Raw genomic sequence first — 24744 nt, forward strand, 5'->3', positions numbered from 1 at the left:
GTTATATGTTTTGCATAATGTCTAAGGTAATATGTGTTGAAAACAACCACTTAAAGTTTGTACTATTTTCTATTTATTTTGATAAATTATTTTTTTGTTCATTAAATATTGTCATTAAAATATGCTAATTTTAAAAATAAAAGATTAGAAAAAATGATTTAAAAAAGTAAAGGTTCTGAAAGCATTGAATGAGATCCCATAATAATTTGATACAGCTTTTCAGTAGGGTGCCAGTAACAAAAAATATATATATTTTATTAAATAACATGATTAATATCATATTTTTTTTAAAATGTGATGGTTTCATTATAAATATGGTGGACACCCAATTTAATATATAATATTTACCATCTGAATCTGTCAACAAATGAAAAAGTCAGACAGCTATTTATTATCATGTTAATTGTTGTGCCTTAGCCCCAACAGCAGGGGTGCCTTTTACCCCAAATATAACAGTCTTCTTTTATTTATTCTTCTGCTATTAAAAAACTGTTGCTTTAATTAGCTTGAACAAATCTGGAAAGACCTTTGTCTCAAAATACAGTCAATAATTTTATTGATTCTCTTTTGCTACATAAATAAACAACATTTTAAAAAACATTAAATATCAGATCAATTTAACAGAGAATCAACTTGCTGTCTGCAAATGGCCAGATTTCAAGGATCAGACAAATTTCCATGTGCATCACCAAAAGTGATGAGCTGAATTTTTGTGCCATCTAATGGTTTAAAACAGAATAAAGTCAAATGCGCCTTTTACCCTTATGTGCCTTTAGCCCTGTTGTACCCTATGTGTTTTTACAAGACAAATGAAAACAGAAATACGAGGTGTTGTTTTGATACCTTTAAAACCTCTGAGAGAATATTGCAGATCTTACGTTATCTAATGTCTGCAGAGATGGAAATAGACATAAAAGTACATCACCTAGTCAAATCTGATGGAAAATCGATCTTACAGCACAGAAGAGAAACCAAAGGTTGGAAATAATAAAATAAATGACTAAAGAAGTCAATAACACCAATGGCTAGAAATCAGCTCAGTGATGACTCATTTTTTTGGGTGAATTGGAATGTGTGCAAAGGATTGTAGGTGATTTAAAGGGTTAGTTCACCCAAAAATTCTGTCATTTATTACTTACCCTCATGTCGTTTCACACCCGTAAGACCTTCGTTAATCTTTGGAACACAAATTAAGATATTTTAGTTGAAATCCAATAGCCCCGTGAGACCTCCATAGGGAGCAATGTCACTTCCTCTGTCAAGATCCATAAAGGTACTAAAAACATATTTAAATCAGTTCATGTGAGTACAGTGGCTCAATATTAATATTATAAAGCGACGAGAATACTTTTGGTGCAGCAAAAAAACAAAATAACAACTTATTTAGTGGTGACCGATTTCAAAACACTGCTTCAGAAAGCATCAGAGCATAAATGAATCAGCGTATCGAATCATGAATCGGATCGCGGGTCAAACCGCCAAACTGCTGAAATCACGTGACTTTGGCGCTCCGAACTGCAGATTCGACACACAGATTCACAATGCTCCGATGCTTCATGAAGCAGTGTTTTGAAATCAGCCATCACTAAATAAGTCATTATTTTGTTTTTTTGCCGCACCAAAAGTATTCTCGTCGCTTTATAATATTAATATTGAGCCACTGTACTCACATGATTTAAATATGTTTTCAGTACCTTTATGGGATCTTGACAGAGGAAGTGACATTGCTCCCTATGGAGGTCTCACTGAGCCATCGGATTTCAACTAAAATATCTTAATTTGTGTTCTGAAGATTAACGAAGGTCTTACGGATGTGAAACGACATGAGGGTAAGTAATAAATGACAGACATTTTTGGGTGAACTAACCCTTTAAGGACGAAACGGATAAACTTGATGCATCCTTCAAAATGAGCTGAATGAAGGACGCAAAACCTAGGCTGCCCTCAAAGGATCCTTTAAATTTAGATGTCCTTTGACAAAGTTTAATGGCAGCTGAAATATGCTGCCTTACTATGCACCCTATTCCACCATGTTGCCCCTTCGTGAAGCCCCTGCACGATTCGCTGGACTGACACCAGAAGTTAATCTCAAATATGTGAAATGGCCTTCATGTGTTAACTCATTGTTTTCTCATATAGATTTCAATCAATTTTGATTGCTAACAGTTTTCATATTCATTACTGTATTTTCCCTTTGTCGGTCAGATTAGTCACAGCATTGGAAAATCACAAAATACACTAAAACACCCTTGACCTGAACTGAACTGTTCAAAATATGGTCATTACTTTTGTTCGTAAGAATAACAACAATGTAAATACAATTTTAAACCCTTATGACCTTAGGTTAACAAACTGAAACATGGAAAACTCATGCAAAGATAATGTTATGTTTTTATTTATTAAATAGAAATCTCACACTTCATTAATTGCAGCATAAAAAAAAAAAAAAAAAACATAAAAGAAAGAAAACAATATATATGCTGTAAGAAAAATCATCTTGTCTTGGAAAAAACACAGGCTCTGATAAGACAGGTAACATGTTAAACATAAATGCTCACTAGAAAATGTTTTACTATATATTAGATTTAATTGTTTACACAATATGTGTACAGATAATATAGTGCAAATCTCTTTCATTCTAGCATGTACATAAGCATTTGACTCAGATTAATTTCTTCTGCTGGTGTTTCTCTTCTGGCATCTGTTCCCTTCAATGATCTCAGGGACCTTTAAAAAGAGAATCATGTTTAATTAATTATTCAGGTAATGTGGATATTAATTTATATATTATTACGTTTTAAGATCATGAAGAACCGCTGATCCTCACAAATAACTGAACTGAATCACTTAAAGCAGATTTACATTCTAGATGAAAGTGCAAATTGTGAACTAATTGTCAGTTATTGTAAAATTATTGTACAGTTGTAACAAAATTCTTACGTGTTTTATTCTTTTTGTGAACTTTCTTCTTAAAAACTTGAGCATAAGTTGCATCACCGACTTCAGGATCAGCACCTGAAGAACACAAATGTCATGATAAAATGCAAGATTTTCACACTTTCTCAATGAGCCACATGACTTTCTTAATCATTCTGATCTGTTGATGTGTAATAGTCAAGGTTAATGTTTTGACCTTAACTGTGATGATGTTTGACTTTGTGTTTCTCTCACCTTTATCTGTGTTGTGCTTCAATTCAGAGTAAAAAGAGTCTCCAGACTCGCTGCTCTTCCCTGATAGTAAACAACAGAACAGAAACAGAGCGAATGAACAGAACGCTATACATCTGCAACTACACTAATAACTGATAATGGTTACACTTTATGTTGATGGTCGCCTTTAGATATTCTGTTGACCATATGTAACCATTGCACCTATATGTCAACTAAGTTTCATTAGAGTATTAGTAGACCATTAGTAGATTAGTAGAATGTCTGTTGGGGGATCATCAAAATAAAGTCTTAGCAGATGTTAAGCAGACAGTCTACTAATATTCTAATGAAACTTTGTTGACATGTAGTTGCAAAGTTCTTATATTCAAAAAAATGTCTAAAGGGGACCATCAAAATAAAGTGTTACCCTGATAATAATATGAAGAGAGAACAGGAACTCTCAAACCACAATGAAAATGTATTATCAGGTTCTGTTAAAATATTGTATATTATTTTCCAAAATTTTATTTTCATATGATCTGTAATCTGCTATATATTTCAGAGCATCTCTTTATTTACCTCTTTGTTTCTCCTTAGATTTCATTTCAATCAAAACATCAGCAAGTCCAGCGCCTGTCATAGGAAAAACAGCAGCTTGATTATCTGACTCTCAGTACAGGTCTGTTTTGATCATCTCCGATATTCATTTTGAAATGCTCTGTTTTTTAGTCATTTCAGTAAACACAGACAGATGAGATTGTTGTGGCTGTTGTTACATTTCCAAACTGAAGTTGGCTTTATCAATTCTGTTTATGATTGTAAAAAGGTTTCCTGATATTATAGAAGCATTATATATTATATCTAGTTAAATGTGACGATTCATTCAGACAGTTGTGTTTAGATGCAGTTTGTTGTGTGTTTACCTTTGCCCTTGCTTTTCTTTTTGTCCTGTACATTGATCTGTGCATAAGTCAAATCACTAGGTCCTGCAGTATAATATCTAATACAGAACAGAAAATCAATCAGATTATGCAGAACATGCTGGAAATATTGTACTTCAAGAAAAACAGGATCTCACCTTTGCTTTTGAACTTCTTTACTTTTGTTCCGACTTCTGAGTACATCACATTATTTGACTCTGCCGTAGTATTGTCTGGAAAAAAATAGTAAATTCCTGAAAATATCTATTTATATTTTATGCAATATAAATACAGACAGATACAGATTTATTCTCTTAACTTAATTTTTTGAGTTATCTTTTTACATTGACTCAGTTACGTTGTATTACTTAGAATATTAAGTAAAACGTAAGGAATTTTTTGTGAAGAGTTACAAAACCTTTATCCACGGATCTTTTTTTCATAACAGTGACCACTGAATATGTAATGTTTGAAGATGGCACTGGATCTGCAAAGAGTCAATCAAGGATTTCATTATTTTTTATGATACATGTAGATTTTTTTATAATAAGTTTTAAGACTCAACCTTTATCTCCACTATTCACTGCAGTCACGTCATCATAAATGTGATCAGAACCTGCAGGACAGCAAACAAGTATTTGAGAAGAAGGATGAAAAGCAAGGCAATCCTAAAGGGAAAAAATATTAATAAATAAATGTAAATGATTTGTTATTGAGTCTGACCAGGCTGCAGAGGAGAGTTTTCCACATGAGATTCTCCAGATCGATTTGAGTCTGATATCTGTTGAGTGTTACGGTGCTGATCTATAATAGAGACAAAGATCATTAGGGTCACTTAAAGACTATTTTCACTCACATATTTTGTTTACATGCATTAAATGCTCATTTTGTTAATAAACATGCAGTGATTCAGAAACTGTATCTTCCATTTGTTGCTGTTCATGTGGTTTAGTTATTCATAACATGAACTGCTCCAAACCTTTGTTGTTTTTGTGTCTCCACAGGAGAACCAGTGAGACGAGGAACAACAAGAAAAAACTCAATCCTACGGACACACCAATGACCAGAAGATAAGATGATTGAGGAGCTGTTGAGGAGAATATGACAAACACACAGATCTATTAGTGAGTGAAAAATATGATACTGTATGATAATATTACAAAAGTATATAAATCACTGATTATTCAGAGACCTCTGACTGAGATCCAGCTGTGGAGTGACTGTCCTCTCTCTGTTTTACAATAGTAGAAACCCTCATGTGACTTTGAGACAGTAGTGATGCTCATCTCTCCTGTTGTCTGATTCTGGACCAGTGATCCGTCTTTATAGAAATCAGCGCTGAGGATCGAGGAGTTTAATCGATGTAAACAGTGTAGAGTCAGAGTCTCTCCCTCAATCACAGGATCAACAGAACTCACCAGAATCACTTCACCATCTACAAACACAAGAAATGTATGTTAATACTGTAAATAGTGAGGATAGCAAAACAATACATTAGCAAAATACTAATATTATTAATTGCATTGTACTTTATGCTTCCTGCACTTTTAAAGTCATACAATATTTTGTAAGGAAATGTGCAAATTTTTAGAAAAAAGCAAACAATGAAGGTCTACTCCTGCATCAGTGGGGCACAAGAAGATCGTAAAAACACAAATAAGATACGCATTATTATAGCCACCAATCTTCCAAAATATAAAATAGTTACAAATTGCCATGAGAGTGTTGTCAGATTTTTAACCACAGGCATAAAATCAGATCCATTTTGCAGCTTAATCTGCCAATTTATATTGGAAGAGACTGCCTGATGAACATGAAAATTGACCAATCACATTTTGCTTTGCTTTTATGTACTATTTAGTGGCATGCTTATCTAACATAATAATAATAATAATAATAATAATAATAGATTATGTGGAAAAACTCATTTAAATAATTGTGCAGAAGTCAGTCTGTGATCAGTTGTACAGAAAACAATTAGTGGAAAATGTGTGTAAACTGTAATTAGAATTTAGATTATTACATTAGTAAATGATGTGACTAGAAAGAGGACTCACCATGTACAGTGATGTTTCGAGGATGACGTTTCTCTCCAGATTCAGACTGACACCAGTACACTCCAGTGTCAAATGTGCTGAGAGACTCGATTTCACATGCAGATCCTGTTTGTGTTGAACAAGTTTTTGTGTCTTTGTCTGTGTATCTTCTCACTGTCCATCCAGCAGAGTTACTCTGATCCTCACAGCTCAGAGAGAGAGAGTCAGATGAGAAGTGTTGACTTCTGCTGGGATTGATGACCAGAGACACTGAAGAAGAAACATCTGAAAAGAGGAAAATCTCATTCAAAACTGTCAGCAGACTGCAATGAAATACAAATATGGATGAGCTCAAAGACTCACCAGTGACCCACAGTGGCTGTGTGCTGCTGTGTGGTGTGTAATAGGCTGGTCGTCCTCTCTCTGCTCTGCACGTATAAACTCCTGTGTGCTGTAGACAGCAGGACTGAGAGTGTAAGATCCTCCAGCTCCTCTGCTGCTGTCTGACAGAAGATCATGATCTCTGAACCAGCTGAACGTCCAGCCTGTAGAGGAGCCTGAAACCTCACAGATCAGAGTCACTGATTCTCCTTCAGTCAGCCACGGCTGTGGAGACACTCGCACTGCTGCCTGAGCTTCATCTGAACAAAACATCATGAGTTACAGAGCCATAGAGACACTGATGGAGAAGCTGATCACAACAAACACAAACTCACCTGATAAAGTCAGTGTAACAGCATCACTGCGCTGAGAGATCTGAGTGTTTATCTGTCCTGTACAGGTGTATTTACCACTGTGAAAGTGATCAACACTGCTGATGTTCAACTCTTGTGTTGAGCACAGACTGACAGCATCTCTGTGTTTCTGTTTATTGACTCCACTGGTGCAGCACTCTTGTTTTGTACATCGGTTGGCAGAGTTTATATTCAAGTTGTTGGTTCCCTCTATTTCCCATCTGTATGTCCACTCAGTTTTTCCTCCACACTTTATATCACATCTGAGAGTGACTGTTTCTCCTCTGAACACTCGTTCATCAGTTCGTACCGTCAGCACAGCTTTAGGACTCTCTGTGCAAACACAGATTATTACATTTATTTAAAGTTTTAGACGTTCTGCAGATATTGTCTCTGATCTGTATGTTGCATCACACTATTCTCTCTGGCCTTGTTTCCACCTGGTATTAAAATGTGTTTTGGTCGATTGGATCACAAGGAGATGACGCTAAATACAGGAGCAAACGGGGTGTCAAAATGCTTTGCGCTTGTCCACTTTCGACCACTTCCAGAGGCAGTCGAAAAACACATTCGACCGGATTGCTTTCGTAGTGGAAACGCTCATTTATTTGAAGTTTTAGACGTTCTGTAGATATTGTCTCTGATCTGTATGTTGAATCACATATTCTCTCTCACCTGTAACATTGACCCACAGTGCATCACTGTAGTTTGTGTAATAGACTGGTTTCCCTCTTCCAGCTCTACACCAGTAATGGCCTCCATCAGACACTGAATCAATCTTCAGTCTGTAGGAGTTTGTTTCTGTCTTCTCTGTCTCAGGGTTCAGTGTGTGTTTGTACCAGTAAAAGTCCCAGTATCCAGTGGACGGATCCATGCGACAGGTCAAAGTCACTGTGTTTCCTGTCAGTGCAGCTCCTGCAGGATCTGATGTGAGTTCAGGCTTTGGGTTTAGATCTGCAGGAGAACAAGAACAGATTCAGATCCTCAAGAGTCAGAGTTCACTTGTGTTTGACAAATCATTGAGTATTTATCTGCAACAGTGGATACAGAAGAGACTAAGTGTTGAAATACAGATTTTAGATTATAGCAGTAAACAGATCTAAATATGAACTACATTAAAAATGTTTGTAATTATTAGTAAAAAGTAAAAACTAAATAAAATATTTACATTCATATCTAGACTATAAGAATGAATTTCTTTTCCTCTGTAATACTCAGTAAAATGATCCTGTATGTCTGCTGTGAAATAACTGGACAGTCTGAACTTTCTGTGTCTGAGCTACAATGTATGTTTCTGGTCACGTACAAAGTGCAGAGTTTTGACAGCGACAGCCATATTGTTTTAGCAGATATTCGTCTCTGTGAATCAATATGTAATTTTGTCTCTGGACAGTAATGTTTTGGTTTTGCTCAGAACTAGTTACTCGTGACCATCACCAAGTTAATAAGGACTTTCTGATGTGATTTAGACTAAAATACTCTTCTTTTTGAGCCATTTTTGACCATTTCCTTCATTATAATAGCGATCAACACATAGCTAAAAAAACAAAAACAAGCAAAACAACAGCAACAACATTTTGTTCTAGTGAAGAATGAAGGTGATTAAATGATGACTGAATTGTCATTGTGTCTGATAAAATAAATCTTAAATCTAATGTTTGATGAACTGTAAACCATAATCAGGTACAAAATGATGACAAGATCGCCTGAAAAGCAAAGCAAAGCTGCATTTGTATAAAGACTCACAGATTCTTAAAGTGCGAGCAGCAAAAAAATGGAATGGAAAGATGTTTTATGTTTATTAAAAAAAACTTTAATGTTATTGAATGGATAGAATTAAAGTGTAATGAGCAGCCATTAACACATTTCTGTTGTTGTTCAGGTCTGTGTTCACATGTGTGAGACGGATTTAGCTGTTGTGTCATGTCTCTGTTTTATCAGAACTCTTGCCATGAATGTTGTATTTTTAAGGTCACACTTCAAGTAAAAAATGCATTTTAAAGCTGAAGCATTTTTTTATCATCAGTGTGAATGAAAAAAAGACTCTTGATTGGCTGTGATCATGATCATGTAGAGAGAGTTTATGAGCACAGTGATGTTAAACTCACCCTTCACAGAGAGAGAAACAGAGCTTGATTGTGATGAAACTGATCTTTCATCTATGTGTCCTTTACACGTGTACTGACCCTGATCAGACACTACAGCTTCAACAATACTGAGAGTGTCTCTGTTTACAGTGTAACGCTCAGATGCCTGTAACATTGAACTGTCTTTATTCCACTCATATCTCCAGTCACTGTGATCAGAGTTTATCACACACTTCAGATTGACTCTCTCTCCAGTGAATACAGATCTGTCTGGAGTCACAGTCAGTGTAGGTGTGGGTAAATCTGTGAAGAAAGACAAAAACATAAAGTGAATCAAACAGCTCTTTCAGGGAAAACTATTCTGTAAATGTTTTACAAAACAATGTAGTTTATACATTATTTTATCTCATATTTAATATCATATATTCTGGTTGCTTTTGTACTGTCATTAGTTTTCTCATGTGTTTTGAGGAGGCTCCGGCTCCGTCACGTCCTCAGTATTCTAGTCTGAAAAACTGCTTCGATGACACTCAACAACAGATAAACTGTGGGTCCATAACATTTCTATCCTGACATTGTTCTGACTGAGATGATCATGTCTCCCTCTGACCGTTTCATTCAGCTGCAGATCATTAATGAAGTTTTTCAGACTTGAACCTGACATTTCTCTTAAAACACTTCTAAAAATATATCACACACAAGGCTGAAATTATCAGCAAAATAATATTGCTGTTGGAGCTTCAATGAGTACATAATGAAGACAAAACTTCTGTTTTCTATGCAAGACGTTTCATTTTTGTTTTAAGTACATCAAAAATGCTTGTAATTATTGGTAAAAATAAATAAATAAATAAAAATGAAACACTGATATTAATTTCTAGTCTGCATGTTTATTCTTTTGTATTCACACAACTGCAGGTTGTACAATATTTATATAATTTAAGACAGTAAAAAATAGTGCCAAATTAAACTTGTAATGTGATGAGGTCATGTGACAGTTTGAATCATTGTGGCATAATATGATCTGTTTAACATACTATTAAGAGATAGGTATAATACAGTATAATATGCTGAATTGACTGTCTTCAGTAAGCAGTACAATATGGGTAAATTTGAAGAAACATAAATTGACCTGATCCACAAAACCACAGTGACCCAAATTTCAAAATTGAATTTTGGTATCAATGAAAGATGAGACAATAAGCTTTAAAATGTTCAGTCAAAGTCATACCTTGAATGGTTTTAAAGATATACCCATTTTAATTATGGTCGTCTGCCCTCTTTTTCATGAAAACCTGGACAATGATGTTCAACTTTCAAAATCCATTGCATTTAAAGGGATAAACTATTTATTTTACAGCTTAATTTGACCAAAGACATTTATATATATATATATATATAAAGCTATTAAACCAGGCTGAGCTCAAATTATTTTAAAGTATTTATTGAATTAACCCTTTAAGACCTGAGTTTGGTTTTTTTTTTTTTTTTTTTTTTTTTCTTCCATCCAAAACTCTCAGTCTAAAGGTAGGTATCATTTGATCTACATTACATTTGGACAGTATCTTGCTGACAAACCTGATCAGATAAATAATTTTTCTTTTTTTATTTGACATGGAAAAACTCAGGAACACAATAAGATCGCTAAAAAATTCTTTTTGGTGATGCTCTCCTATATGTGAGCTGCATCTGGTTCAAATTTCGTGGTGATATTATAAAGAATAGTTTGAAAAATTGTTGTTCATTTTTTCCGCAGCCAGGTGGCGCCAACGGGCGGTAAACTCCGGTTTAGAGGAGCTTCTCAGCACTCGTTAGGAGTTTTTCAAAATGGTTAGATGCATTAAAGAGATGAGATTCTAAGCTTTAAAATGATATCTATTATGTGTTATTCCACGTTGGAAAACGAACATGGATGGGTCCGGGAACATTGGATACACACTGCATCCAGGAGAGATGATAGACATGTTTTTAGCCAAGTATGTTAAATCATTCCGTGAGTAATATCTTGTGATCAACGCAATATATTATATTGATTTTTGGATTCATTTTAATCTTGAGAATCTGCATTAAATATTGATGTGCGATTTTTATGATCTGTGCATTTTTCATGAAGTTATGAGCATGTGAAATATACATACTTGTATTCAGTTAGCTGCTGTGCTATTTTTGTTGTAAACGCATATTACTCAGACTCATTAGAGGGTGAAAACAACACAACAGAAGGATGTTGGAGGCTTGATATTAAAGTTTAAAGTCTTTGGTTTTGTATGCAAAAAGAATTTTTGTGCTACCTATATGGATTGAATTTTTATTGGCTTTTAAGAGAGACACGCAAATGGGAGTTTTATTTTATAAGGCGCGCTAGTCTGACAGGAGGATGGCTGGACCGATCGCGTGCCTGTCAGTCGAAACGAGGCTTCCCATTGTTAAAAATCATCGTTTAGGTCAGTATGTTTACATTTCTAAGCTTTTTGATTGGTTCTATACAACGTGTAACACCATATTTGTAGAGCAGAGATAATGACGTTTCAGGGGATACCGGGAAATGCTCATAAGTGACGAGAGGAGTTGAGAAGTTAATTTCCAGCGAATTTAGTAAAACCAGTCAAATTTAATGCCATTTAAATACCTTTACTCAATTATCTGGATACGAAACTTTGGGTGAATCTGAAATAGAAGAAACATAAATGTGTTCATATTTTGTTTATATCAACTAATGGAAATTCTGCTGAAAACATTAAAATCTTGTAGATTCTGTATAAACTGTCTATATTTCCACTAGTAAAGGTATTGACGACTAGTCAATACCTGCTTCGACAACACTCCACAACAGATAAATTGTGGCTCCATAATATAATTTCTATCCTGACTCGTTCTGACTGAGGTGATCAAGTCTCCCACTGATGGTTTCATTCATCTGCAGATCATCTGAAGGGAAGTAGATCACTGGAATGAACTGAACGTGTGTGGAGGATATAGATGATGTACTCTGAAGGATCTGGGATCCTAATCAGCCTTGTGTTCTCTGTCACTCACAGCTGTTTGCAGATGCTTAACTATAACATAATCTGACTATGATAGGTGTAAGTAAAGTATGCTAAAATTTGCCTCATTTTCTACTCAGTGTCTTTGGGTTAAAGCAATGTAATGAAAAGATGAACAAACTCACCTGATACTGTCAGTGTAACTCTGTCACTGAACTGTGAGTACTGTGGGGCTTCAGTCTGGGTTCCTATACAGCTGTACACACCAGTATGAGACTGATCCACAGATGTGATTTTATAGAGCTGGTCTTGTCCTCTGCTGTTATAGATCTGGTCTTGTCCTCTGCTGTAATGATCTTTATACCAGCTGTACCTCCAGTCTCCTGTCTCCTGTATGTCACATGTGAAAGTGACCGTCTCTCCTCTGAACACACGAACATCAGGCTGAACACGCACTACAGGTTTGGGTCTATCTATGAAAAGAGCAAACAACACACTTCATATTTGATTTTTTTTAAAACTCAACATTAACTTTCATTGAAAAATCTACAAAGTGAAAGAGCACTTACCTCTCACTGTTATCTTAATTTTATCACTGAGCTCTGTGTAGTAGTTTCCTCGTTCTGCTCTGCACTGGTATGTTTCTCCATCAGAGACTCTCACAGAACTGACTGATATAGTTGAATGACCAGTGAATTCAGGGTTTGAGTCTTTCCTCCAGAGAAATGTCCATCCAGTTGACTGTCCCATGTCACAGCTGAGAGTAACTGTGTCTCCAGTGAACACTGAACTCTGGGGACTTACAGTCAGAATTGGCTTTGGTTTATCTGTAAGTGTACAGTGATTCAGTGTTGAGTTCATTTATAGGTGTTACTGGCCATATTCTTCAGTATTCTTCTGTTTTATACAGTAATCTATGTAATTTATTTTTAATTAAAGGGAAATGCTGGTCCCACCAGTGACAAGAAACAGAATAGCAAAAATATAGTCTAGATTTGAGAAGGAAATTCCAGTGCTTTCAAAGAATAATGCTAAAGTTTTGGGTCCTGGGAATATTAGTTATAGTTCAGAGCATTAAACAGGTCATGTGACAGACCTGAGGTAAGTTTATGAATAATTAAGTGGATAATCTCAGCTTTTTAGCTTTTTTATTAAAATGATAAATATCAACAAATGCAACAAGCAAAAAGACTAAATATATTTTAAAAACCATATTCAGCCATATTATCTTTGCAAGCACAGACTGTTTTTTAGTTCAGTCAGTCTTTCTTTTTTAATTTATTGAAAACATCAAAAACAATATAATTTGTGTGCACAGTAATATAATAGTTTAATCGGTAATAAAAAAAATATAATGATTGCACAACTGTCCACTAGGCGGACAATCTGCACTAAGGATGTAAATTGCAGATTGAAAGGAGAAGTACGACACGCTGCTTCTTAGCGTCCGTTTCCATGGAGATGTGTCTCATTTCGAAGGATGTGTCCTCCGGATGATGCAATTGTCGGCTGCATACGTCATAAAGGATGTCTTATTTCAGGACAGTAACCATTAAAAAATTTACCATTATTCCTAGTGAAGTGTAAATTGCCGTAGCTTCCTTATATGGAATGTAGTGGTCAGTTTACTGAAATGAAACAGCCACATGACGTTCAGCTTTTGAAATGAGACACACCGGGTAACTCCAGGATTTGATGCTTAATTTGCTGAGATTGAGAATGTCTTTGTGTGTTCACCATGAGCTCTGAGTTAACTGAACTAATTCCCAGTGGGAATTCTGGAACCGATAACCACGAGTGAGAAAGGTTTAAGTTAATCAATGGAGTTCAGGGTTTATGGGACGGTAAATTAATCCTGCAGTCTATGCTTCTGTCACTTTATTTTTGTTATAGGTTAAATATTTGCAAAAAGGACTAAGGAATCACAATTTTGTATGCAGATAAATAAAAGAATAATAAGAACAAAAGGAAAGTGGTCATCTATAGAGTACCTTACAAATTACGTGTTTTTGTTGGCCAAAATGGAAGTTAGCTGCACACAGGTTCCCTTGATCAAAACACTATGCATTTTTCCCATACACTTTTGGAAAATCGCAAAAAATAAGTTCTGTGTTTAACAAAGGGTTACACTTACACGTTTTCAAGATAATCTTTACAAGTTAACACAACGTTTATACATTTTGAAGCCTAAATAAAGTCGTCAGATATAAAAGGCTAACGGCTATAAACGGACTACAGCACACCATGGTCGAGGATCAATGTCACCACCACCAAGCTTCCTCAAACTTTATTTAAAAAGACAACTTTATTTAACAAACATGCTCGCTGATTATGATCTGTGCTGTGTACAAATACTTACCCCCCTTTTACATGAGAAATGCTGTCAACTTGTTAGAAACTGCTGTTTTTTAAGACACAATAAAGGTTTTTTTAAAACACAATTTTTTTAAAAATCACAAGCAGTTTATAACTGGTGTGTTTTATGTCAGATCAAAACGTGAAAATATTTAGAGGCTTTGTTAACCGCAGACCTTATTTCAGGCGATTTAGCAAAAATCCACTGACTTCGGGGCGATGCTAACTCGCTTCCGGGTTTTGCATACAAAAACACATCATCCCTGAGGTACTCTAGTTTGAACGCTGAAGTTAATTGTGGTTTTCAGACTTGAAGCTTACATTTCTCCTAAAACAGTTAAAATATATTGCACACATATAAGGCTGAAATTATCAGCAAAATAATATTGCTGTTGGAGCTTCAATGAGTACATAATGCAGACAAAACATCTGTTTTCTATGCAAGACATTTTAGACATCAAAAATTTTTGTAATTATTTGTAAAAACTAAATGAAACACTGATATTCATATCTAGTCTGCATATTTATTATTTTGTTTTCAATCAACTGCAGGTTGAACAATATTTATATAATTTAATCAAGTAAAAAATAGTGCCAAATTAAACTTGTAATGTGATGAGGTCATGTGACAGTTTAAATCATTTATTGTGGCATAATATGATCTGTTTCACATATTAAAAATAGGTATAATACAGTATAATATGCTAAAATAGTTTTCCATTCAAAACCACAGTCTCTCGACTGGATATGTGTTCACAGAGAGTTCATGAGGACAATGATGTTCAACTCACCCTTCACAGAGAGAGAAACTGAGCTTGATTGTGATGAGTTTGGTCTTCCATCTCTCAGTCCTCTACACCAGTACTGATCCTGATCAGATGTAACAGCGCCAACAATACTGAGAGTGTCTCTGTTTACAGTGTAATGCACAGACGTCTGTAACACACTGTCTTTGCTGCCTTTATACCACTCATATCTCCACTCATGTGTCCAGTCTCTCCTGTCATATATCTGGTAATTTCTCCAGATCCAGTTACTGTAAGTCTCTATCACACACTTCAGATTGACTCTCTCTCCAGTGAATACAGATCTGTCTGGTGTCACAGTCAGTGTAGATGTGGGAAAATCTGACAAGAAAAACAAATGTGTTAATATTTTGTTTTTTATCAACTAAATTGTATTATGCAAATTCCACTTGAGAACTTTAAAATCTTGTAGATTCTGTATAAACTGACTTTATAATGACTAGTTCACCTGCTCCTTTGTTTTTGATGAGTGATTTCTTTTTTCTTCGAACATCTGAAGTTTATTTTCTTCTATAATACTCAGTAAAATGATCCAGTATGTCTGTGAAATAACTGGACAGTCTGAACTTTCTCTCTCTTTCTGGTCATAATGTGCAGAGTTTTGACAGTGACAGCATTTTTCCCCTTTCTTTTTCTGCAGAATATCAGTGATCAGAGATGTCTGTAAACTGTCAGTAAACAGAGGCTGCATGTTTTGTTTCTAAACTGTGTCTCTGGACAGGATGATGGAGACTAAATTCTCTTCATGATTTCTGTCATAAAGTCACTGGACTTATTTTATGATACATTTATTGTGCTTTTGTTTTCTTTTTGAACTCTGAAAGATCAGAATCTCATCCATTATAATAGCAATCAGCACATTATTAAAAATGTTCTAACGAAAAACTACTGAAAAACTACTGAAAAACTACTGACCTCCAAAAAATACTGATTTGGAGGACATGAGGAAGATTAAATGAGGACAGAATGTTTATTTTCAGGTGAGCTAGTGTTGAAACTTTGAGTGTTGGATGCAGGTCGCGTTAACCGAATATTTTCCGTCAATGACAAAAATTTTTTGCAATGACAGAAAAATCTGAAGACCGGGTGCATTTTGACATATTACACTGAGGCTGATGTAACTTGTAACTGTAATTCCATATTCCCACCCCTGTCCAGTTGGTGGTGAGTGCGCTTCAGTGTGGCAGCAGAGTTAAAAGAATAAAATGAAAATCATACGTTTGATTACAGGCGAGCACCCAATTTAAGTCCATTTTATAATAATAAATATATATTACTTATACTTACATAATTAAGTTTCTAATTCAGTTCGATTTGTTTTAGATGGTTTGTTTTATTTTTCTTGCTGACTATCAAGTTTATGGTCAACGAATGGCTTTTCTGAGGTATATTGTTACGTGACATTGTTTGCAAAACTGATTAAACTGATTAAGACGTGATACAGATTTCGGTAAGCTATACTGTATCTTGCAACATATTTTCTGGTCTTCATTCATGTTTATTTCGTTCTGTAAAGCAGCCAAGTAAAGAGGAAGGTCGATGATCGTGGTTGGCTGAAATAAATATTTATTCTAATGTGTGATTGACAGTTGATAAACTTTAATAATCAGGGACAAAACGATGACAGGATCATCTGAAAAGTAAAGCTGCATTTGTAAAACTCAAAGATTTCAAGTCCAAGCAGCAATAAAAAGATGCTTAATGTTATTAAATGAATTTGAAGTGTAATTGACCATTAACACAGAAGTATTTTTATCTGTTGTGTCTCTGTTTTATCAGCACTGGCTGTTATGTTTTTTAAGATTATACTTAATGTTAAAAATACTTAAGCTTTAAAATGCATTTTCAGATCTCCATTCAGTTTCATTCTGTTTTGCTCCTTCAAATATTGTTTTGAACACAAGAACAGAGACAGCTAGAATTCCGGCACTGGACAGATGCTACAGTGTTTGTACGATTGCAGGAGAGACAACCACATGTCTGTACCATGTTCTGGTGCTGAGATATGGTTTATTTATGTCTGTACAGTTGCTGGGTTACTCTAAAAGGTTTCTAGGGTGTGTTATACAGTTTATGGGGTGATATTTAAAGACTGCTTGCCAGTCTGAGTCAAAAAAAAAAAAAAAAAAAAAAAAAGTGTTTCTACAATATTCTGGTGCTGAGATATGGCTTGTTGTTTTTGTTATGAATTTATGTCATGGCTCTACTTATTGGCTGCTTATAGGGTGTTCTGATGGTTGCTAGGGAGTTGTAAGGCAGTTGCTATGGTGTTCTGTGTGGTTGCTAGGGAGTTGTTAGTTGGTTGCTGGGGTGTTCTGGGCAGTTGCTAGAGTGTTCTTATGCAGTTGCTAAGGTGTTCTGAGTTGTTACTAGGCAGTTGCTATGCTGTTGCTAGAGTATCCCAGGTGGTTGCTACGGTGTTCTGGGTGGTTGCTAGACTGTTGCTGTGGTGTTTTGGGTGGTTTCTATGGTGTTGCTAGGCTGTTGGTAGTTGTCACAGTTGGTTACTATGGAGTTATTTGTAGAGTTCTTAGCATGTTTTTAGCATGCTTTAACACTTAGCTAATCATTATAAGCATGTAGCTATTCACTGCTAGTTTGTGTAGCATGTTGGAAGTCCATGTTTGCTAACATGATTCAAAAGAGTCAAACCTCCAATCTCTCAACAATATTCTGATGCAGAGATACAGGTATTGCTGAACAGTTGCTAGGATACTCTGTTTGGTTGCTAGGAAGCGGCTGCCAGTGATGATACTCAAGGCTGCTTGTCAGTATGAGTGATATAAACCAACCCCGATGCCTCTAAGACCCCTTTTTGGGTTTGGGTTGCTAGGGTGCTTATCAGTGGTTGCTAGGGCATTGGCTAGGAAGTGTTGAAGGTGATTGGCTGTTTGCTGCCTTGATTCAAACAAGCTCATCCTCATGATTCTATAACACTTCTATCCAAAGATATTCCATTGGATGGAATGGAAGTCTATGAAACTTGTTGCTAGGGTGCTCTAAATGGTTGCTAGGGCATGGCTTGAGCCTGTGCAAAATGAGCATGTCCCTTTGTAAATATGACACTGTGATCCAGAGTTATGTTCAACATAAACTTTCTATGCAATTTACCATAGTAGGAAAAACATGTGTGCACAATCTCTGTTTCATGGGCCATCCCTTCACCATAGTATGTCAACAGTCAATGGTCAATTTTGGGTGGCTTTTATGCCTCATGGGTACAACTTATACACCATTGTGAGGAGATGTTCTTACAGAGCCTTGTCAGCCTCTTCAAATGTGGTAACCCACATGTTTCTACGAAATCCTTGCTCTGAGATATGACCCGTTAAAGTTTGTCATAATGCAAAGTCTAAAGTGGGACTTCTTCTCCCATTTTTTGCCCAACAGGTGAACACCTGATTCGCTTTTAAAGATACAGCACACCTCTCTTCAATAATCCACATAATTTGACGCCTCATTCATGGGTCGATGACAAACAGTGCGGGAGGAGTAGCGCGCCAAGAGTTTTGATCAGATGAAGAAGAATAACTAGTTTGCAAGAGAACAATATGCTTTACCTTATAGATAAGAACCACTATTAAACAGAATCAAGCCCTCAAAAGAGATGGACTGTTAACGCTCAGTCAGGGAGAAAAATGACAACAAGATTGGTTGTCCAAAGCACAGCTGCATTTCAGCAAAGATTTCCAGTAAGTGCAGGCAACAAATAAATTAATTAAATACAAACAAATATGTTTTTGGAAGTTTTTTAAGCGTTGTTTAATGTTTCACTGTTTTACTGCACACATGCAGGAGCGCAGTGTTTTTGTGATGGTGTTTAAATACTTTAAAATTTTAAAACAGGTTTGAAGACTCCTGCATTCAGTTCTGTCTTGCTCAAACTGTTTTGAACAAGAACATGTCATCTGTGAGAGAATTAAACAGAATTAACCCTTCAAAAGAGGAGTGAGAACCGTATCATCAGTGTGAATGAAACATCTGAGAGTGAAAGACTCTTGACTGCTTGTGATCATGATCATGCAGAGAGCTCATGAGGACAATGATGTTCAACTCACCCTTCACAGAGAGATAAACAGAGCTTGATTGTGATGAAACTGATCTTCCATCTATGTGTCCTTTACACGTGTACCAACCCTGATCAGACTCAACAGCTTCAACAATACTGAGAGTGTCTCTGTTTACAGTGTAACGCTCAGATGCCTGTAACATTGAACTGTCTTTATTCCACTCATATCTCCAGTCAGTGTGATCAGAGTTTATCACACACTTCAGATTGACTCTCTCTCCAGTGAATACAGATCTGTCAGGTGTCACAGTCAGTGTAGGTGTGGGTAAATCTGTGAAGAATGATAAAAACAAAGTGAGTCAAACAACTCTTTCAGAGATTTTTTTTTTTTTTTTTTTTTTTTTTTTTTAATGTTTTGGAAAGCTATGCAGTTTATACTTTATTTTATGACATATTTCATAATTGCTCTGTTTTTCTCTTGTTTTTTCACCAGTAGCATATGAGCACGATTGTATTGCAAACATGACATTGATTTAATACAAATGTTCAATAAACAAGAAGTTACATTTAAGAGACTTCCATTTAAACAGAAGTTTTTTGCTATTTCTGCAAAGGAAAAAGTTCCAAACAAATCCACAGCAGAACTGTTGTGTGCTTCAGAGCAACTGTGTTTCATTACTGAATGAATCAGCTGCTTTGAACAAACAGGTTGAATAAATGATTCTGTGATTCATGCATTAAGTGATTTGCTGCCACTCACCTACAGTTACAAATATTTATGCAACTATACTTGCAGAAATTCAGATGCAACTTCTGTGCCACATCTGCAGTGCAAAGATTTATTTTGTTGTTAGTGATTTCATTTTATTGGTAACAGCTCTATATAGTGTCTTATTATTCTAATATTATTTGTTGATTAAATATAAGACATTTCTCAGGCAGTATATAAGGATCTTTTAGATGAATTTGAGGTGTGCAGATCTAGCCTTGGTTGACTTGGTTTCAACCCCTCAAAGTCTTGGTCTTATCTTGGTCTCAAGAGGGAACGTTCTCATAAATTTGGCTAACGTTCCTGCAAGGTTCTCTCAAAGTTATGAACAAATGTTCTTCTCAAAGGTTAGCACAAAAACGTTATTTATACACGTTAATTTGTAAAAGGTTAATTTGTATATTGTCATTAGTATTTGATGAATATTCTCATAATTGTGGCAGAAAACATTCATTGAACATCATTCTTCAAACGTGTATTAAAAATTAACGATCACTAACTTTTTGGCTTAATTCATGCATTTGCATGCATGAATTATTAATTCAAAAAGTAATATTTTTTTATTTTTGTTTTTGTTTGTTTTATTTTGAGGGAGTTACATATCTGTCCACTGCAGTGGACACCGTGCATCAGCGGTATAAAAAGTGATTCAACAGAACTTCTTGTTTGGTCTGAACACCCCCCCCCCCCCCCACATTTACAAAGAAGAAATGGTGTGAATATACATAAGAACATAAAATAACAACAACAATAGAGGGGGGGGGGGGGGGGGTTGGGGGCATTCTATGTCTCAAAACTAATTTTATTAATTTAAAAATGGCCAACTTTTATTTAAAACAATTAAAACCAGTATCATTTGATTTACCTTCTTCCACCAATAAAACTATTAATAAAATAGGTATTATTCATTTAAGTCTGGAAAGTACACTTTTATATGACCTAATAAATAAATACTGTAAGCACTGAAATAAATGATAAAATCTGAATGAATTCTATTTAATATTGTTGTTTAGTAAAACTATTCAAGTGTAAATTATGTAATAATTTTAAGTAAAACAGACAAAATAAGGCAGAATCTAAATATAGGCCCAATCGGCAAAATATACCCTTTGGCACATAACGTTTGGGGTGGACAGATGTATTTTCTGTCACAGAAAAAAAAAAAAAAGATTAAAATCTGGATAAAATCTTATTTAGCTGAAAAAATAGTTTTGTACCTGTCTATCTAATAATAAAAGGATTTAACACTTATTCCTGAGGTGCATCTCCTCTTCTCTTCACTATTTTGAATGCATGATGCAATATCTCAAAACAACAAAGACAATATTTAAACGGAATTGTAATGCTTTGGGGGTTCACTGCTTGGTGGTTGGGACATGGTACAACAACTTAAATGGTTCAAAATGGCTTCCAAATATCTGTCCACTCTAGTGGATGCCATGCATGAAAGGGTTTTAAACAATGGCTTAATGTTGGATGTTACAGCAAAATCCCCCCTGTGTTGAATGAACAAAGCTCAGTGTGACCATTACTGATGACAGCTGATGAAAGACAAATAAACTAACAAAAGTCAACTAAAGCAAACACATTTAAATGAAATCTTCAACATCTAAACCTTAGATGTTGTTACCTTACCTTAGTAACCTTAGATGTTAGTAGCCTACTTCTGTAGATGAATGACAGAAATACAGTCAAACTTTAATCACTTAATTATCTCATTAACTGCAGTTGCTTCAGTGTTACTTTAACACTTTGGGACCCATATAGACATCAATGTTCATTTAACACTGAGGATTTTTCTGCGTATCACGTCACTATAACATTCTCCATTGTATTAACCCCTTCAGACCTGGCGTCCATTGGAATGGACATTACATATTTCTGGCTCTAAACCAATAAAAAATCTCTGATTTCATTGTATAAATAATGCTTATTACTGATTGGTTGCTGATTATCCAATCACAATAGAGAAATGACTTTTTAGCCTGATCTGAGAGTGCTTCAGACATCAGACAAGACAAGCATGGCTCTGAAGCTCGAGAGAGGGAGGAGTAAGTGCCTAATTTTCATGAAAAATGTTAATTCATGCTAGCCTAATACATTTTCTCTTAGCATAATTTTAACAATTTCAAGTGTTAATATTTCAAGTTATTTTGAAAATATTTCATTTAATTAAGTTATAGGATATTTTCAAAGTTTAATGTCCATCCCAATGGACATTAGGAGTCAAGAGATATTAGCCAGCACTCAGTTCGTTTATGCAAAGAAACAAAATACCTATAGGTATTTCATAGCTAAGCTATGACTTCACAATTGATTTGTTTTATGTATATAACCTGTTTTTCACACAATCTTTCTTTAGAGTATAAAGTCATAGATTTCCTTGAACACCTTGTAAATGGAGAGTTATCCAATCTTGACTGCTTGGATTCAGGAAATGAGGCAGATGAAAACGAGAGTAAGTGTAGATGTTGAGAATATAGTACAAAGTTTTATGCTTTATATAGTATGTCAATTGCAGAAAATGCATATGAGGTCACGAGTGAGAACATGGAAAAAGAGTTATAAATGTGATTGTTTTGTTATTGGACGAGGGACAGAGATAAGGGACAGTGGACATGCATGCATGCATGGAGAACTTGAGGTGGCAGATGAGGTTGAGGTAGAAGAAAGTGTAGTGACAGAGGATCAGGAGGATATTACAGTGAACAGAGAGGAAGATGATCATGAGCAGATGACAATAACCAGGAAGCATGAGATTAAGTGGCACCATAGGCCATTCACCACAATCATCGATACTTCCTTTCAGAATCATCTGATTTATGACAGATATCCCATGAGTCCATACGAATACTTCAAACAGTATGTACCAGATGCGCTCTTCAATCTGATGTCTGACAGCACCAACATCTATGCCATCCAAAGTGGCACACTAGGTTTCAAACCCACCAGTTCAGGGGAAATCAGAACCCTCATTGGTCTCCACCTTGCTATGGGCGTGATGAAAATGCCAAGAGTCTCCATGTACTGGGAAGCCAGGATGGACACTGGTATTTTTCAAAACACCATGTGCCGTGACAGATTCTTCCAGCTTCGGCCACATTTGCATTTGGTCAACAATTTGGAGAGGCTGGCAGAGAACAATGATGTGTTTTATAAGGTACGGCAGTAACACTTTAGAATACTGATCCATCATTAATGAATAACTACACAGGAACAAATGAATAATGCATTATTAACACTCTAGTAACTACTATTAACTAACAAGAAACTCTGATTAATGAATTAGTAAGTAATAGTGCTCAGTTGAAGGTGGTAGTTCACTATTAACTAATCAGTAACTACTGTGTTTTCATTCCTCCCAGAGAACTACTAAGAACTACTATATACAGGTTCATAATTAACATGAATGATGCATAATGTATAATTAATTCTAAAGTAAAGGCCTTGGTAACCCTCTAGTAATGACTGAAGTATTACTAAATACTTAAGAAGGAATTACTAATTATTTGGATCAGTATTCTAAAGTGAAAAGCATGATAAATCTCTAGTAACTACTGAAGTCTTTGTAAACTTTTGATGTTTTTGTATGTTTTTGTACAGTAATTCCTTATGATATATTTGGTAACACTTAAGTAATTACTAGTGGGTTACCATGATCTTCACTTTAGAATACTGATCCAAATAAGAAGTAGTTACTTTAGAGTTATATAGTAACTCTTGAGTTATTACTATCCAATACTTTACAAAAACCTCAAAAGTTTACACTGACTACAGTAGTTACTAGAGAGTTGTCATGCTTTTCACTTTAGAATACTGATCCAAATAATTAGTAATTCCTTCTTAAGTATTTGGTAACACTTCAGTCATTATTAGTGGGTTACCAAGGCCTTTACTCTAGAATTAATTATACATTATTCATTATTCATGTTAATTACGCACGTATATAGTAGTTCTCTGGGAGGTATGAAAACACAGTTACCGATTAGCTAATAGTGAACTACCACCTTTAACTGAGCACTACTACTTACTAATTCATTCATCAGAGTTACTTGTTAGTTAATAGTAGTTACTAGAGTGTTAATAAGGCATTACTCATTTGTTCCTGTGTAGTTATTCATTAATGAAGGATCAGTATTCTAAAGTGTTACCGTTTTGACTACAACACTAATTATCTGTAAGTCACGTCATTCTCTCTGACTACAGTACAAAACTCATCTGTATTGAACTCTCTCACTCAAGTCCTTTTCTATTCTCAGCTGTGACTATAACCGTTCTCCATAGTGACAGTGACTAAAGTAAATATCAAAGATGGAGACTCCCATAACACTGCAAAATCACAATTTACATGATTTTATAGTAAACTAGAACCTCCACAAAACACACAACACACTTAAGATGTGTGCAGTGACAGAATAATGACTAAAATGGATTTCTTCAGTCCTCTTATAACAACAGATGTGAATAAGTATTTAAATATTAATTTTAAATGAACATTAAACAGATCTGAATATGAACACTCACCTGATACAGTCAGTGTAACAGCAGCACTGATGTCTGTCTGTGAGTCTGATCTCACTCCTCTACAGCTGTATTCACCACTGTAAGACACAGCTGTGAAACTGAACTCTGCTGCTGCTGTTGTTGTTGTATAGAAATAGTTTCCATCTTTAAACCATCTGTATGTCCACTGAATGTTTCCTCCTCCCTGTATGTCACATGTGAGAGTGACCATCTCTCCTCTGAACACACGCTGGTCTGGCTTCACCTTCACTACAGGTTTCACTGAGAAACATACAAGTAAATATTAAAAACCATTGCATTATCAGGATCACTATCATGAACTCGAACTTCCTTATGAGAAAAAACACTATTAAATTAAAAATGTAGTTTG

General features: G+C 35.3%; 1 protein-coding gene across 1 annotated transcript in view; it reads right to left on the reverse strand.

Annotated features, from left to right (window-relative positions):
- Positions 1-2431: 2431 nt before the first annotated feature.
- The window catches only part of LOC125265256 (Fc receptor-like protein 5), a 33130-nt gene continuing 10817 nt past the window's right edge, over positions 2432-24744 (reverse strand). The window contains 19 exon segments of the mRNA XM_048185375.1: positions 2432-2727; positions 2941-3015; positions 3172-3231; positions 3730-3783; positions 4074-4303; positions 4489-4557; positions 4636-4686; positions 4794-4874; positions 5050-5157; positions 5263-5505; positions 6128-6391; positions 6470-6565; positions 6568-6747; positions 6823-7173; positions 7516-7794; positions 8949-9230; positions 15058-15393; positions 19131-19412; positions 24375-24635. Coding sequence (XP_048041332.1) covers positions 4173-4303; positions 4489-4557; positions 4636-4686; positions 4794-4874; positions 5050-5157; positions 5263-5505; positions 6128-6391; positions 6470-6565; positions 6568-6747; positions 6823-7173; positions 7516-7794; positions 8949-9230; positions 15058-15393; positions 19131-19412; positions 24375-24635 — 3014 coding nt within the window. The 3' untranslated portion in view covers positions 2432-2727; positions 2941-3015; positions 3172-3231; positions 3730-3783; positions 4074-4172.

The sequence above is a fragment of the Megalobrama amblycephala genome, linkage group LG3 (assembly GCF_018812025.1).
Source record: "Megalobrama amblycephala isolate DHTTF-2021 linkage group LG3, ASM1881202v1, whole genome shotgun sequence".
In the NCBI taxonomy this organism is placed as follows: Eukaryota; Metazoa; Chordata; class Actinopteri; order Cypriniformes; family Xenocyprididae; genus Megalobrama; species Megalobrama amblycephala.